The following is an 18,403-nucleotide window of genomic DNA, read 5'->3' as shown; positions in this document are numbered from 1 at the left end:
CGCACCACACGAATTGGTCAGACGACAGCTAAAGAACAATGTAGAACTTTGTCGCGCGCACCACACGAATTGGTCAGACGACAGCTAATGAACATTGTAGAACTTTGTCGCGCGCACCACACGAATTTGTCAGACGACAGCTAAAGAACAATGTAGAACTTTGTCGCGCGCACCACACGAATTGGTCAGACGACAGCTAATGAACAATGTAGAACTTTGTCGCGCGCACCACACGAATTGGTCAGACGACAGCTAAAGAACAATGTAGAACCATGTCGCGCGCACCACACGAATTGGTCAGACGACAGCTAAAGAACAGCATGTCCTATGCAGTTGAAAGGACGATCTATTTGTACATGCAGTCTTCTCTGCAAAAGCAGCAACTATTGATTGGTGCATTCAGTAATAGCAGTAATGGTGATGGTGACATTTAAATTGAAACTAATAGTACTTGGCTAATGTCAAAGGAATGTGTTTTTTTAAAAACAACGACAACTAAACGACACTACTTTATCCTATACTTATATGTACGTGTACAGGTGTCCGTTACTACGACAGTGGCTGTGGACGGGCCTCTCAGTTCGTCCGTGCCAGACAACAAGTCCATGCATAGCAACTCTGCAACGACACTACCTTACACATCTCTTTTATTATTTGCACGCTAGGTGTCCGTTACTACAACGGTGGCGGTGGACGGGCCTCTCCTGTCCGTGTCAGACAACATGTTCGTCCACAACAACTCCAAACACGGGCGGCGGGCGAGGCGCCTAGATCCCACTGAGGGAGGTGAGTACTTTCGCTATAAAACGTTTCTTCTTTGCATATTGTGCACGATCTTCTCAAACATTTGTTTTTCAATTATCTTAAATGAGTGAATTAAAAGGTTTCAAATTTAAGCCAAGTTTATATGTTTACTTAACTGTTTAGGTTGTATCTAGACACAAAAAGGTAACGTTATTTCAGTATTTGATAATTACGTTGATTTGGAAAATACCAAGTCTGCCTAAAGATAATTTGAAATAAATTATAACATAAACAACGGTCTTACAAAGGGCCATAACTGGGGATGTATAACCTAAAATTAAAGGCATCGATATCAAAAGGCTAGGGACCATTGATGGTCGGATGGATGCTAAAGGAGAGCGACACCTCTTTAAATAAAATATTAACCCTGTACCGTTAAACCGTTACCACCAAGCGCGCCATGATAAATCAAACGTTCATTCTGCCGAGAACTGATGTATTGATTTTCGAAATGTTTCGCTTTATTTTCGTTGAGGTATATTTCAACTAAACGCTTTATCCACTCTACTTAAGTATGCGACTATTACTATTATGCCATTTAGTAATAAAAACAGGAAATAAAAAAAATGAAATTGTAACGTAATATGGACGTTCTCAGTAATAATAACGCTCTAAAAGTTGGTTTAAAGCATTGTGTAATGGCGTGTGAAATGATGCGGAACTGGGTGAAAAGCGTTAAATTACCAGCCTGCTCTAACATCTGTCACTCTGAGAGGGACCCACACGGGCTACCATACAGTTATTTCATTCCGGATGGGAATATCAATATCCGATATATTGACTTTTAACGGTAACTGTGATACCCTTGCTTTCGCAACCTAGCAAGGCTTTAGTTTTGATCTGAAGGAAGACCCGTACATGGAAGAATAGGAAATAAATAACGATGTCTTTTAGCAAAATTATTTTATTTACTATCACATCTTAAAATGCCCATGGTCATATGGTAATGAACGTCAAACAGTGTGCAAATGGCAGTGGTTTCTTTCTTGGCAAAACAGTCAATGATTTCTTTATTTGCAAAATGTTCGAACAATGGCCCCATTAAGCTTTAAGCGAGAGGAATTTCCTCGATTCCATCAGGTCATTATTCATCCGGTCATTTAAGGGCCGACAGAAGGTCACATCCAACTAAATCAAAGCGATACCGATCGGTCCAATGAACTATGAAAAAACACAACAGATTTCTGTGCAGTACAGGCGCAAAATACTTCATTGTTTATTTGGTTAAATGTAATACCATATAAATTATGGTTATACGTCATCTAAATATTTTCCCAAAAAAAATCATTAATTTGATTTCAACATCTTCTGCCATAAATTTAATAACGGTGCACCAATAATCTGCTGTTCAGTTTGATTGTAACCTTTCTATATCTTTCGATGAAAACACATTCACTGACCATTGCATTTAATTAAAAAAAAAAACTTTAATGGTTTTTACACAGATGACAATTAACGCATATGCGAAATAACATCGTTCTGGTATATTTGGTGAAATACAGTATAAAGTTATATGCTACCATTAATAGCAAAATACATTAAACATGAGTAAAAAAAGTATGATCGAGTATTCCGCTCACTGGCCTGCTAGTCTAAAGTGAAATCAATTGCGTGACCTCTTCTAACGAGAATGTGTTAGGCCGACAAAGATCTAATGTCTGGGAGCCGTGTTTGGAAACAATCTGGGCTCTGCAAGAAATCACGGGTTCCCATCTGGCATGATAACTCCCCATCTGGGACCCGACCTTTGGAACTGCTTTCATCCGCGTCGGTTATTAGGCCGCACTTAAATTATTATGGGATATCGATGTATATTGTTATATTTATGTACGACTACTTCGTTATCATCCACTAATCACCCACGAGTGGAAAATGATTTAAGCAATAAAGGGAAACGTTTTAGATATCTGTTGAAAAACACCAACCATTTCAGGGTAATATAAATAAACGCGCCCTGATTTGTTGAGCAATGGAGTCTATTATAACAGGATTAAGCTAATCTTACTATTTTTTGTATTTATTTGAGTTGTGTATTTGTATCATTTTAATGAGTTTTGAGACCTTTACAGGTTCTTGTTTTAAAGATGATATAAAACAAATAGATATGCTACTTTTTGTTATGTTAAATTAAGTATAAGCAAGTAATTTTGCTAAATAAAAAACATACTAAATCTGTCATGCGTAAGATATTCTGAGATATTGGGGACTGAGTGTTTTAGCAAAAAACTTCAGAAAGGAAAGTTGAGAAACACTTTTTGATCGAAAGCAAAGCTTTAACTTTTTACTATCGCCACGAGATCACGAATTACTATTTGAAAACGATCCAATATTTGAACTCGGAGTGCTTCTTTTCACTTTTAGATTGAGTGTCAATATTTGCGAAGGATCAAATAGCAAATAACATCGTGTAAACAAACAAACCATCAAACATTCCAGAAAAAAGGAATTACGCCTAATGCTGGCCCTATGAAATTATTGTCGTGGTATTTAATGGTGTCGCGAAGAGCGTCAAACCGTTAGTTTGCAATAAAATCAGTTTCAGGACATTCTAACTTTAAAGCTAAAACGTTACTAAAAACAGTAATGTATGACTGAATATATGAACAAAGGAACAAGGGAAAAGTGATATATTTTCGTTGTAATATTTGCTTTTAGGTAGTTTCCTGTATTGCTTTGTAAACAAACTTATAAAAATGGTTAAAAAAATAATTTACATAAACATCTCTGTTTTAAATATTTGTCTATTCTTGAACGACTACAGTTAACACACATACCAGTCTGCCAATGTACTGGTACTCAAATGACAACCAGGCTGTCAATGAACTGTTACTCAAATGACGACCAGTCTGTTTAAATTCGCACTAATGTGAATGCATTTGCATTTTTCAAGGATAGACATGTTTCGCTATTTTCGCATGCCCCACATACCATAACAATGTTTGACGACTTGTTAAGCACACTGCTTCATTGTTGCCAGATTATCTCGCTGATCCCTATCTAGGGACCCATGGAAAGTACCTCAGGGGCCAGTTTTCCTTTTGTAAGTAACAGTAAACGTACCTGTCATTGAGCATTGCTTCCCCGCTGCCCTTCCCTACATGGGCCTGTTACAACCATAGGGCATTCGGACATTCTCCATAAATATAGTTCGGAAATGGACCTCGAAGTAAACACCAGATTCTAGGGATGTTTTGATTAACTATTAGTTATGTTTTACATTCAAAATGTATATCTATCTAATTATGAAGTCTTTTTCATTAGAATAACGGTATAAACATTGATAAACCCTTGTAAGCTATGTTATTTACCCTGTATTATAGAGGTCTACTTTCAATATGGCGTCCTACTTCCGAGGTATATTTTAAAACAATAGCCGAGAATGATCTGATTGGTTCACAGGGATTTAGACACTGTTTCACGCTTTTGAACATATGTCTGCACACCAAACCCTGAGGGTGCTTGCAATATGGCCATGCTTTAATTTAATGAAAATAGTTATCAAAGTGTATTGCATTGCGTCCAGTGATTTTTAAAACATATAACTGTGTCCATTGGTTCAGGAAACGAAATTATAGAGTTTGTTGTTTTAAATAACGAGGTTGCCATTCATTTAAAATTTTATGCTTGACTTTTGGCCACGTATGCCGGCCTGGGGATGTTTAGGGGTGACTACCAAGGGATTTATGCTGATTAGGTGTAGTAGCACATACTGTTGTAAGGCAGAAACAATGTCAATGTCCTCATGGTTGTAACAGGCGAGTTTGAACACGTGGTTGTGACCTAACACGGGCCCGAACTAACACCATGTTGCACGAGCGTTGTCAATGTACGATGGTTTTATTTGGATATGGTTAAGTCAATGGCATGATAATATAAATGTTCAGAGTGGGAAGGTAAAGATTCTCATCAAACACCTTAGTGTTCTTAATGAATTCATGTTTCTTGTTGAGGTTTAAACACTCGTCCTTATGACTTGAACTGTTTGACAATGTAACGCCCAGTATGTTTAGCTGGACATTCTGTTAGAACATTTTAATATCATGTTGCATGTCTTTTACAGGATGGAAACTAACAGTCACGTGGTTTATTCATAATGTACTCAATCAGTTTAGTCGAATACCAGTATCAACAATTCAAAAAGAGCAATTATTAAAAAGATAATAGTAAATTGTGAACATATCCTTAATTGACATCTTAAAGCTTACACAATGATGAGGATCTTTACGTGATTGTTTCCATGTCTTGTGTTGAAAGTAGAATATAATTTTCAGTTCCGTTTGTGGTAGAACAGTTTTCCCCGCATGGCAGTAATATAGTTGGGGAGGGTGTTGGGTTTTGACAAAAGTTACAAATCTTAAGCGGATGTGATCACAGAAGTATTTTCCATGGGTCATTCCTAACTCTCCTGCACTATTTTTGTTTCTTTTGTTGTTGCTGTTGTACCTGTGATGATTGTTGTTCCCTAATGACTTAGTTGTGTATCAAGCCTGTTACATTAGTGACTTAGTTGTGTATCAAGCCTGTTACATTAGTGACTTAGTTGTGTATCAAGCCTGTTACATTAGTGACTTAGTTGTGTATCAAGCCTGTTACATTAGTGACTTAGTTGTGTATCAAGCCTGTTACATTAGTGACTTAGTTGTGTATCAAGCCTGTTACATTAGTGACTTAGTTGTGTATCAAGCCTGTGACATTAGTGGGTTAGTTGTGTATCAAGCCTGTGACATTAGTGGCTTAGTTGTGTATCAAGCCTGTTACATTAGTGACTTAGTTTGTATCAAGCCTGTTACATTAGTGACTTCGTTGTGTATCAAGCCTGTTACATAAGTGACTTCGTTGTGTATCTAGTCTGTTACATTAGTGACTTAGTTGTGTATCAAGCCTGTTACATTAGTGACTTAGTTGTGTATCAAGCCTGTTACATTAGTGACTTAGTTGTGTATCAAGCCTGTTACATTAGTGACTTAGTTGTGTATCTAGTCTGTTACATTAATGACTTAATTGTGTATCTAGTCTATTACTCTTATGAAGTAGTTGTATATCTAGTATATTACACAAGTGGCTTAGTTGTATATCTAGTATATTACACAACTGACTTAGTTGTGTACCTAGTATATTACACTAGAGACTTAGTTGTGCAGTGCATCTAGTCTATTACACTAGTGACGTAGTTGTAGTCTAGTCTAGCCCTCAAGTGACTTATTTGTGTACCTAATCTATTACGCAAGTGACTTAGTTGTGATCTAGTCTATTACACTAGTGACTTAGTTGTGATCTAGTCTATTACACTAGAGACTTAGATGTGATCTAGTCTATTACGCAAGTGACTTAGTTGTGATCTAGTCTATTACACTAGTGACTTAGTTGTAAACTAGTTTATTGCTCTAGTGACTTAGTTGTGATCTAGTCTATTACGCAAGTGACTTAGTTGTGATCTAGTTTATTACACTAGTGACTTATATATGTATCGAGTATATATTTCAGTGGTGATTTATTTGTGTATCTAGTCTATAACACTAGCGATATATTTGTGTATCTAGTCTATTGCACTAGAGACTTAGTTGTGTATCAAGCCTGTTACATTAGTGACTTGTGTATCTTGTCTAATACATTTGTGAATTTCTTTGTGTATCTAGTCTAATACACTTGTGACCTAGTTGTGAATCTAGTCTATTACACGATTGACTTAGTTGTTTATTTTGTCTTATACACTTGTGACTTAGTTGTGTATCTAGTTTATTACACTTGTGACTTAGTTGTGTATCTAGTTTATTACACTTGTGACTTAGTTGTGTATCTAGTCTAATACACTTGTGACCTAGTTGTGAATCTAGTCTATTACACGTTTGACTTAGTTGTTTATTTTGTCTTATACACTTGTGACTTAGTTGTGTATCTAGTCTATTACACTTGTGACTTAGTTGTGTATCTAGTCTATTACACTTGTGACTTAGTTGTGCATCTAGTCTATTTCACTAGAGACTTAGTTGTGATCTAGTCTATTTCACTAGAGATTTAGTTGTGGATCTAGTCTATTACACTAGAGACTTAGTGCGTATCTAGTCTATTACACTAGAAACTTAGTTGTGTATGTACGTAATGCATGCTGCCTATTAGCTAATGCTTGTTTATTCTAATTACAACAGACATAATAATGAATACATAAGCGTGTATTTGTATGATGTTTACAAAACTAATATGTAAGAGTCATGGTTTTGAAGTCAATCAATGAGTTATCAATGTTTGTGAAGTATTTTAGAGCAGGATTACTCATTTGAGCGTTTCCGGGAGCACGAGATCATTAGCAGTCGAGAAAAATTAAAGACATTCCTTTGACATTGTGACAACATTGGTCAAAGTATTTCATCTGCCTTGATGTAAACGTATTTTTGAACACGTTCGGACAATATGTTTGTGTTTGAAAAATTGTCATTAACTTTGAAATTGTCATCAACAGCTTTCATTTAGTAATAATTATATGAACATTAAATATCCATATTAAAACAGTTTGAAACCGACAATCAATATTTACTTCTAGCACAACATATCATACACAGACCAACTCCTTATTTCCCCTCCCCCTAACCCCGGTCTATTCTCTCTCCCAACAGCGACCCCGTGCATCAAGGCGATCTGCCCGAGCGAGGGGTGGACTACGGGCGGCACCACCGTCATCATTATAGGCGATAACTTCTTCGACGGGCTTCAGATCGTGTTCGGGACCATGCTTGTTTGGAGCGAGGTGAGGGGATTCCCCGTTTAACACAGAGTTCATATGTATTGTATATGCATACTTTTTTAGCAAAATTTCGACAACATACTTATATCATAATATACTGTATTTTCAATATGTCATGTTTGGTACACTGACACTCCAATGAATAATTCGTTGGTTAAGGCTGTGTTGACCAAATTGACAGCATTGCGCGGAGACAGTTATTGGCGTACATTATATTATATCAGACTGTGCGTTGTCGAGTCTCCAACACCATCTTCTTTAAATACATAAATCACATTCAACGTTACGAAACAGTTTAACCAAATACCCTTAGCCAGGAAAATTAAAGTGTACACGTAAATCATACATGACTCCGATTATCTTACGTTGATAGAAGTTACAATGATGGCGAAACAGTTCATGTGTTTCTGCCTGTATTCGCCAGAAGTTAATCTTCCCCCGGTATAGTATCGTTTACAGATCAATGTCATTAACGCGCTTTACAGATTTGCGTTTCAATAACCCGGAATCAAGTACCCGGAAAACGGTAATTGATGAAAACCGGTCTCTTAGACACTCGGAAACTGTCATTGATTTTTCCGGAAGTCATAGCAGCGCGCGCTGTCGTCTGCTTGTCATCTGTTTGCACGCAATTGTAGTAAACCGTTGAATATTTTCATTTCGATGGACGAGTTTTATTGTAATTGGAATTTTAAAGCTGTAGACGAATACAAGTACGATAGATTATTGTACAAACATTGCCGACCACACCATTTTCGTTCTCACTTAATATTATATTTTATAATTAATACCCATTAAAAAAAATATAGAGATTCCATTTATTTCAAGTGAAATTATTGGTATGTTTTCTAAACAGAATGTTGTTTGAAGTCTGTTCAACGTAAAACATAAAAAATAGAATTATGATCTTCTCATCTGTCAATGTCCTTTTCATTGGAACGAACAACTCCACAGCAGATATCGAAATCTGTAATGAAAAACTAAACATTACCATCCTCTCATTTCTACATCATAATGGAGATTACTTTCGTATCAATTTTCTGTTTATCGGATAAAAGAAGTCTAAATATGCTCGCGTATTCAGTGTTCGAGTTTTATCCCTTCCCTCGCGCAGTTCATTTCACGTGGATTAGTTCCTGCAGAAGTACGGTCTGGTTCAAAAAGCATATTCCATGCGTTTTGTTTAAAGTTTTAATTATTGTTTACTATATTTGGCCTTTTCTTGTCAGGAAAAAAATCAATACAAATACATTTGTACACTACTTTGTTCAGCATCTTCCATAGCCGCTCTTGTTAGATAGGTTCACCCCAATCCTCGCGCAGGGTGTTCTGTGGAAACTCGGTAAACCTGGTTTCAACAAAACACCACACGCTCGGGTTGGGATGAACCTATCTTATACTATTTTATTCTGGTCTTTAATGTTGCCACTTGGAAACAGTATAACAAACACTAGATATTATATAAGATGATTTTTTACGAATGTTTGCAAGAAATATTTTAATCACTGATCGGACTGTATGTGAAGTCATGTGGAAGGGTTGATTGGCGTATACTTTTTGCATAATCATAATTCGACCATTCTCATACACCAGAGTGATGATGCTATGCGTACAACATAGATTTATCATTATCAAACCTCTGATGAATGAGAATGAATATATCGCTCAAAACTCTGATATTCAAATGAAATAAGTCTTCTGTGTTTTTGAAAACAATTGCGTCCTACGGCATTCACCGTGCGAACATGCGTATACACTTTAGAAGAAAACATTGTCCGCCACAATCCAGCTCTTCAATTCATCTATTAATCATGGCTCATTCTCCGGAACAACGTGTGCTGCTATTTGAATACGAGAGTAATTAATTTTACGTTAATGGTTTCCAAAGCGATCATAGAATCAGACTGTTCTATTCCACCATTCAAAGAAGCTCTTAGGTCCCTAATGGAATTGTATCTGAAATTTTAAAATAGTCATTTTACCGAAGGTTTTACATCACTATATGACAATAGGATGCGCTAGAAACAATATATCATGTGCAAAGAACAGGGGGCTACGACCATGATTCACTGTGAATATGGCACTTTGTGAGCTACTCTAATGTTATGACAGTAGGGAATGTTGTTCTTTAATTAGCTAATTGAGACAATATTGAAGCATATGCTCGCCTATTAAATGACACCCGATGTATTAGACAGCATTAACTGGAAACGTTACCGTGTAAGTGAATATCGTAAGAAAACCTTTCTGGGGGCCACATCCATCAGAGACAATGGTTCACTCGGATGTAATGGCAAATTCAGAACTATGAGAAGCATTTATAAACATGTTTAGATTTTTATTTGCCTGTCACTGTTTTCTCACGTGTCTGTTTTCATTTCAGCTGCTGACGTCACATGCCATAAAGGTACAGACACCACCACGTCATATCCCTGGCGTCGTTGAAGTGACGTTATCATACAAGTCAAAACAGTTCTGTAAGGGAGCGCCCGGTAGATTCGTATACACATGTAAGTTATCTGTACATTGTTATGTATTCAAAACACTATTTAAGACCGTAACTATGTTTATTTCAAAGTTATCATCAACTTTAGTATTTGCACAACGCCATTGAAATCGATTAATTAAGGCTATACTACGGGTAGTTTAATAAATTGCAACAAATATACAATCAAGTTCGTTTTGGGCTTCATTTATCATTTTAGAACGTGAACAGATACGTTTTGATGTTTAAGTATGTACAATTGCATGTCATATATGTGATATTTAACCATTTATATGGACTATTGCAGCACTGACTGAGCCCACCATAGACTACGGCTTCCAGCGTCTTATGAAGCTGATCCCCAGGCATCCGGGCGACCCAGAGCGACTTCCTAAGGTACATAGGGACATCCTTATGTAGTATGAAAATACAAAATCACAAAATACACAATAGCCCTTCAGAAATGTCACTCGATTAGTAGGTCTTAACGTGTTAACGTCCCCCCCTCCCCCCCCCCCCCCCCCCCGATTCTTCTTCATATTATATCCGAGCCGATCCGACCTGGATGTCCATATTGCATATTCTTTGTTATTCGCGATTGAGAAAATATTCAACGATTTGCGTACTCTTATAACATCTGAAAATATCCCACCCACAGGAAATCATCCTGAAGCGCGCGGCGGACCTTGCGGAGGCGTTGTACAGTATGCGGAACCCTAACCAACTGTCACTTCCGGCCCCGCGGTCACCGCCCATGAACAACCCGGCCATGACCGGCTTCAACACGTACTCCGGCCAGCTCGCCGTCAGCGTACAGGAGAACGGACAGTGGGAGGACGGTGAGCTTGAAACTTTTCTTTACACCGACAAAGAGAGTATTTTTCACAATTTCGACAGCAACAATTACTGCGCCTCTTCCAACTTCTAAAACGTCTCAAATCGCTAGTTAAGTAAAATCATAACTATCAGTATAATGGAAACAAAAATGAATGAAAGTGTGCCTCAATTTCGACATTTGTGTATATTTGTTTATGCGAAGTTTGGTTAAATATATCTAAGAGTGTTTTGCAAATATCCATGTTACACTTCCAACAAACTAAAAACTACACCTTAAACCTCGCACCTAGCTATCAATCTCATTTGTGTTCACGTCGTTCTCAGGTTACAACCGTGGTCAGAGCTCGAGCGTGTCTCCCCGGGGGTACGGATCGACGGGCTCCACCCCTCACAGTAACGGTAGCGCCTACAGCTCCACAATGAACGGTTACCATAGCAGCGCTGGTGGCCTCGGAAATATGGGTAAGGATTGGTTCAAGTGTCTTGACAGGTTCAATATGCAGAATCATATAACTTTCATTCAAAAGTCCATGTCAATCTATCACAAATACCATACAAGTCATGTACAGTTCTGTATTGAGTATTTACTTATTTTACTATGTTATATTCAACCATGCGTATCGTAATGATAGTTTAGAGTTTAAATACGTCAGAATAAGTTTTTACGAATGCCGACAACTTTTAAGTCCAATGCCAATATCATGAAATGATGCAGATTACAAAACAACAACAACAGCAACAACAAATTGAACAAAAGCAAACAGACGTTTCAGAAGTATTTTCTCTATCTTCAGGGGTCACAACTAGTTCATCCAACCTCCCCCTTCCTAACACCGGGACTAACTCAGGAATTCTGTCTTATTCTCATGCACCTATTTTGGTGCCAAATTCAAAACAGAAAAGTGCATTTGCCCCTGTCAAAACCGGTTTAACCGGAAATGACATGAGTTATGGGACCAGTGCGCATGCTCACCCAAGTAGCTTTGGCATGGCGGGATTACAAGCTGGATGGACACATACGTTCTATAATGTAGGTGTACATATCCGTTTGTAAACAAAACAAATGACAAAAATGTAATCTGCATCATTTCTCTTAAGTAAATGCGCACATTGAAAATGACTTCCTTGTACATTCAATGCATTCAATTTAGATTTATCCGGAGGCCATTTTGTTTTCGATAATTTCAATTTTTAATAATTTCTGATATTTATTGTTTGCAGGAATGAGTGGACTTGTTGGGTCTCCGTTTTCCGCCATGAATCCGTTCGCCTTACAACCTTGTAACGCAACGCAACCTTATGGAAGCTCAATAGTGTCACCAACGAAATGATGAAGTGGCCTGAATTGTCTTCCGTAAATTATATTGTTGAAATGTAACAATACAGGCGAGACAAGAAAGAGGACAGCGGATAATGATTTGATCGCACGTACGCGTGTACAGTGAATGATAAAGTGTGAAAGAGTTTCTATTCCTGGCAAAGGGTATGCCATGGTGAAGTGTTGGTCTTTCAAGGGAGATAATTGGAAGGCGAAACGATATTAACATGAATGATGTTATTAGATATAACGGCAACAGTTGTCCGGCCATGTTGGGTAGAAAATTGATATGACTTCTTCTGAAGCTTAATCGGACATGTCATCTACAGAATATGTGCTATCTTGCCGTTCATACATGCACTGTCTCCAGGGTCAGAAATCATGCGTTTTAAGTTTTGAAACGAAATTATTATGATTATGACATGGACGCTAATGTTAGTGCTCGATCATTACTCGTCGCATGGAATACAGTGCTATCCATCTAGTCGTTTATTGTTATTGTAATGATGTTTTCATATAACTTTCTCATGGTGAATTCAATGTTAATAGGGAACATATTTTAAACGTGTTTATATACTATAACTTCGATAAACATTAATGCCATTAAAAGGGGAAATTACTTCAAACCAGTTTTCACTTTCAGTGGCGCAAGCTAAACAGAGTTTAATGAACAGTTTATGTTTTACTTTTGAAATTAAACATATGTTTATTGCAGTATATATCCAGAAATGGGTAGATTTTCATGTCATTTTTCTCAGTCCGTTGAAGATTTGCTATGTTTTATTACTAATTATATGGAATAATTATTGTTTTTTATGTATTTTGTTTATTGTATTTTATTGAAATATTCATATAAATAAAATTTCTAAAATAAATAACAAAATTTAGCCTTGCGTGCTTTTGTTCATACCAGTAAATGCAACAACTATCATTTCCATATCATAAGTCCTCCAAATCATTGCCCTGTTATACAAGAGCAGATCAGTGCTTGGGGTTAAAATCGTCCAAAGTTACTTTTTCTTTCAAAAATGCACCATTTTGGACCATGAATTGTAAAAATTTTCTTTGGAGAGTACAACTATTTCGAACACGTTCAAATAAAGAGCTGTTATTCAAAGGCTCTCCATAAACCGTACCCTGTGGTCGAATATTTTTGCATGTTATTTTCCTTGCCCATGACGCATTATGTGGATGCATTTAGTGCAATGCTTACGTAGAAAACCGGGCTTACTTCACACACCTTCGACATAAAACAGCTGTTAACATGTAAATATTACCGAGTATGAGATTCGAATTATGACAAATGAAAGACGAGCGATTTAAATTAATGACCTGGTCGATGAATATATCATAAAAACATTTTTAATTTAATCAACAACCATCAATAAAGGAACCAATTTAGTAGCTGGAAGACTGTTGTCTTTCAACAGGACCAAATAAATAATCAAGACAGTGTGTCTCAGGGTTAAACCCAGTAGCCTAATATTGCGCCAGTCTAGTCCAACATCATTTGACCATGAGAAAAACTGCAATAAAGGAAAATTACATATAAACAGGATAGAGTTAAAACATTATAACTCGAGGGCAATCATATTGGTACGGTTACTCAAAACCTACAGGTGTGTCATCGCGGTCGTCTAAGAATTGGCGTCTTCAATGAGACTTTGTCAGAATGATTAAGTTGCTAACCGATGCAGTTGGCCATCTATAATGATTTAAAATACTTTGCAAATAAACAATCATGTTATAATGACATTTCATTCCTTAATTGTAACTTTTTATAACATGCATATATCCGAACAGGTAAGAAATAAATATATTTATTAATTGATTGATCGATTGATTGAGCGCCGAAAAGTTTGCATTAATAAACATCATCATGATTGTGGTAACGCATGTGTGTTGGGTTGATGCGATGTTGAAAAAGTTGTACAAAGTTAATAAGGGAAACGTCCTACTAGTATTTTGCTGTTCGATGCCTCCATCACTCACGGAAACAGAACCAGTCGCCCGAAGCAAATTTACTTACAAACTTGTTGTAGTGCAAAACATTGTAACCGTAGAAAAGTAATTAGTTGGGGTTTTCGTCATAAAATATTCAGCTGTCCAGAAGCCTGACTATCGATAACGCGGGTCATTATTCGGCTCTTAACGCTGCCTGCCATATGCCGTGAAGACGCGTGATGGAGCATGGACAGTGCTTCTATGACGAATATGAATTTTTCATAAGGTCCTATAGTCGAGTTAGAAATAAAATGCACCGCTAGTCTTGCGTTTGTTCCAACGTAAAATAAAAATATCGCGAGAACGAATGATGAATTATTACTTCTGTACATAATGGTGATTGGGTATGACTTTGGCCTTGCTGTGTGTACGATGAATATTTGATAGATTTTATAATTACATGAACTACTTCTATTCAGATTAATAGCCTAGAGCAAACTCGCATACAAGTACTTCATAATGTTCCAAAGGAAAAACGAATTGCGTGATTTTTATAATTATGTTTAAACCGGCTTCTCCCGCCTATTTAATGCTGGTTACATTTTGTTCAAATAAAGTTATTCTGATAATGACAATGAACAAACATAACATGACACTCTGTCGATCAGAATCATTAAATTATTTATTTTTCAATAGCGTTACTAATGCTTGTCAGCAAAAAGGCATTTTCTGTCGGATTTTCAAATATTTTTTAAACAAAACATCTTGTTTCAACTTCTGCCGACGGCCAGTATCTATTTCAGATAGAAATGCAAAAAAACACGAGCATTAACAGGCGCGTAGCTGGATCAAAATCAATGTGGACGCCCATTGAGGCGGCGAAGCCGCCGAAGTGCTAGGGGGGTCTGGGGGCATGCCCCCCCGGAATTTTTTGAAACTGTTGAATGTAAATGGTGACATCTGACGCATTTTGGAAACGTATTATTGCCTTAAAATACTGAAACAAATTTCTCTTTTCACATCTGATTTATTTATTTGTGAACACATTCATTAAACAAAGTCAAGCCTTCGGCTTTTGCTTCCAGCGAATTTAGACACTACCTGGTCAATGTCAATGTTAACATCCCGATATACGTGCATCAGGGCAAGTCCTGTCATGCGCTCTGTCCGCATCGTCGACCTCAGGTAGGTTTTCACCCTGCGCATAACGCTAAAGCTCCGTTCAGCAGTAGCAGATGATGCCGGCATGGTCAGAAGAATGGTGAGTACTGTATAAACTCCCTTGTAAAGATCCGGATTGGTTGATGCTACAGTTTCACCCAATGTGCTTGGTTTGTCATTTTCATCCATCAATTGCCATCTAGCCTTCCACCGCCTAACCTCGTTATGGAATGACTGGTTTCCCTGAGGTAGGTCCACCGAATACCCCGCAAAAATGAGATCCACCATTCCGTCTGTGCAAAGGTTCAACTTGGATGGAATCAAGTACTGTGCACGGAATCTTTCCTCGGCCACAATCAATCTGTCGCTAAGTTCTTGACACAAATGGTCCAAGAAAGGGAAGTAGAGAGCTCGCTGCCAATACTGTTGTGGATCATTGGCCGGTGGGTTTGCCCGGTTTCGTTGGCGTTGAGCAAGACGGGGCATTGAAGGTTCAATCTCAAATTCTGCTGCAATATCTTTAGCGCTCTGAAACAATGCTTCCCAGACATTAGGGTCTGCCCTTTCGTTTTGAAACTGGCGGATGAGGGTTTGACTTTCTCGCGTTGCCTCAAGCAAATCGCAGTCGACTGCCTGAAGAAGATAAGACAACGGAACTGTACTTTGCATAACGTGCTCAGCAACGACCAGTCCGATTATGAAGTCAAACTTCATGATCGACGCCAAGTGTTGGCCTGCCTTGTCATCGCCATCCTCCTGTAGCTGTTCAAGGGCATGAACAACAACGCTGTATGCTGACTTGAACGTTGAGAGGGCATCGGCTCGGCTAGTCCACCTAGTTTCACACAGAGTTCTCAGTTTGGTGCGTTTCTTCAGCTTTTCCTGTGCGTCTTGGTCAGCAGCAAGTTCATCAACAAAGAAGTTTAGTCTTTTGGCCGAATAATCAAATGCAAACCCTACCTCTTGCACAGTTGTCATCACTGACCTTATGCATGGGTCCTTGCTGCTATGCATAACTGCTAGGTTGAGGCAGTGGGCTCTACAGTGTACATACAGCGCAGACGGCACCCGTTGACGAATTCGTGCCTGTACGCCCCTGTGCTTTCCAGACATATTTGCGGCACCATCATAAGCCTGAGACCGCATCTTATCTACTTCGATTCCATGATTTTCAAGAGAGGTCAAGAGTAGTTCTGCAAGTACCTCGCCAGTTGTTCTACTTGCTTGAACAAATCCAAGAAAATCTTCACGGACTCTAAATTGCTGGGAACCGCTTCCACGTTGGACAAATCGCAGACACACGGACACCTGTTCTTTTGTTGACTTGTCGGTCGACTCATCGGCTATAAGAGCGAAACAGACTGCATCATTGCATGCCTGCACAATTTCGATCTGTATCTGCTCAGCACACAAACAGATCAGTTCATTCTGTATGTCGGGCGATGTGTATGTTGCCCTACGATTTTCTGGAACATTTAGATGCTGTGCTAGGATAGGGTCATCTGCTGCCTTTGAATGCAGTATGGCTAAAAAATTGCTTCGTTCTTCTGTATTACCTCTGATAGCGATATTTTGCTTACCACAAAGGACGATTACTTCTATAATTTTCCTGAGAATATGGCGGTTCTGCTCCACTAGGCGTCTGTGACTGTCCGATACAGAACTTGTGATGGGTTCCATCTTACCTGATTGTATATCAAGAAAATGTTCCGCCATAGCTGTAACATTGTGATGGTTTGACTCTGCTAATTCGTGCCTCTTGACGTACTTGGCTAGGTTGGACCAATCCTTCACTGGTGTACTGATGAAAGTTTTCTCCTTCGCATCTTTCCGTCCAAATACGAAACAGGGGGCGCAGAATAAGGCATCTGTAGAAATCGAGTATCTGAGCCAGGGGTGGTCTGTCAACCAGCTTGATGACAGCTTTCTCATTTTCCCATGGATGCTTCTACAAAAGAGAAAACAAAAGATGTATTAGTTGACCTGGTTCTGACTTCTATCAAGGAACAGTTTTCACCAAGAAGTGTCCGGTAAATTGTATTATAAATTTACCAAAGCTCTTTTTTGATGCAACTACCATAACCTATAAATGTTTAAAATATAATGCAACTAGGGTCTACACTATTTTGTTTACCTAACCCTGTACCTGCTATTCGCGACTATTCATGCTTACTCAAACAGCTTGAATCCAGACCAGACGCCGAGTATCTCATCTGGATCCAAGTTTTTTTTAATACTAGAAAAAGGGTATACCAAATTTGAAGAAAATCGGACGATATTTAAAATTGAAGTAGACGATATTTTTAGCAGACGACAATTTTCGTAGCCGCCCGGCTAAGGGTAAAAAGCATGACTAAACATATATGTTACATACTTAACTAATATCGACGACGTGATCGAGATTTAAAGGTCTGTCAGACTGGGGGCGTATTCATAAAGCTTCTTAGGAAAATCTCAAATTAGAGTGATAAATTCAAAGGCAGATTTCTCGGTTTTTACCCACAACACTTCAATGAAATTGTGTATGCTCAAATGTTAAACAACGTTTTACACAAGCATGCCATGTTGCAATGAAGTATAATTGAAAATAAACTGGAAATTTGCATTTTAAATTTTTACTTGAGTTGGGGATTTTTAAATCTGCGTGTCACTTAATTGTATTTTTTTGCATTCAAAAGACAACACAACCTACCTTGAGGGAAAGTTGAACATATGGCAGTCAGTCCATGTGTCTTTCAATATCGACCATTTCCACTTTGCTTCAAGTTCTCCACTTGCCGCAGTAGCTATATCAGGATATGAAGGACCACTGTGGGTAGACTTAACTGGCTGAGCCTGTCCAGGTTTGGTGCTGTCAGATTCTGTGGCAGATAGATCTAGGTCCATGCTGTTTGCATGCTCCGAAGGTGCCGTGCCGGTTGCTTCTGGGCACGCAGTCGCTGTCGCGGTTTCAAACATCCGCTTGAACATTTTGTCCAGTGTCATAGGTTTTGTTTTTTTCATTTTTTACAACAGCCCGAGGACGACCGCCATGAATTAATAAAATATTAAAAATATATTGACGTCACTTTCATATGTAGTGGATGACATACTAGTTGTGACGTCATAGTATGAC

General features: G+C 38.2%; 2 protein-coding genes across 4 annotated transcripts in view; one reads left to right on the top strand and one right to left on the bottom strand.

The window, feature by feature from the left end:
- Window positions 1-13,035, top strand: part of LOC128211823 (transcription factor COE3-like) — a 30,799-nt gene extending 17,764 nt beyond the window's left edge. Inside the window, exons 8-16 of one of the 3 annotated variants that reach the window (XM_052916899.1) lie at window positions 666-786; window positions 3,782-3,844; window positions 7,416-7,546; window positions 9,927-10,053; window positions 10,336-10,424; window positions 10,687-10,867; window positions 11,190-11,327; window positions 11,660-11,895; window positions 12,087-12,198. In XM_052916899.1, coding sequence (XP_052772859.1) covers window positions 666-786; window positions 3,782-3,844; window positions 7,416-7,546; window positions 9,927-10,053; window positions 10,336-10,424; window positions 10,687-10,867; window positions 11,190-11,327; window positions 11,660-11,895; window positions 12,087-12,092 — 1,092 coding nt within the window. In that variant the 3' untranslated portion in view covers window positions 12,093-12,198. Of the gene's footprint in view, window positions 1-665; window positions 787-3,781; window positions 3,845-7,415; window positions 7,547-9,926; window positions 10,054-10,335; window positions 10,425-10,686; window positions 10,868-11,189; window positions 11,328-11,659; window positions 11,896-12,086 lie in introns of all 3 variants that reach the window. The other 2 variants (XM_052916901.1, XM_052916900.1) reach the window with 2 other exon arrangements.
- A 2,142-nt stretch (window positions 13,036-15,177) lies between these two features.
- LOC128210808 (zinc finger MYM-type protein 1-like) lies at window positions 15,178-18,258 on the bottom strand. The gene is made up of 2 exons (XM_052915161.1): window positions 17,981-18,258; window positions 15,178-17,236 (listed from the first exon to the last, which is right to left on the bottom strand). Exons 1-2 carry the CDS (start codon window positions 18,256-18,258, stop codon window positions 15,178-15,180), a joined length of 2,337 nt encoding a protein of 778 aa, XP_052771121.1.
- Between the last annotated feature and the right edge of the window lie 145 nt (window positions 18,259-18,403).

This window comes from Mya arenaria, chromosome 12 (genome assembly GCF_026914265.1).
Source record: "Mya arenaria isolate MELC-2E11 chromosome 12, ASM2691426v1".
Classification (NCBI taxonomy): Eukaryota; Metazoa; Mollusca; class Bivalvia; order Myida; family Myidae; genus Mya; species Mya arenaria.
This window is presented reverse-complemented; position numbering and strand designations above follow the sequence as displayed.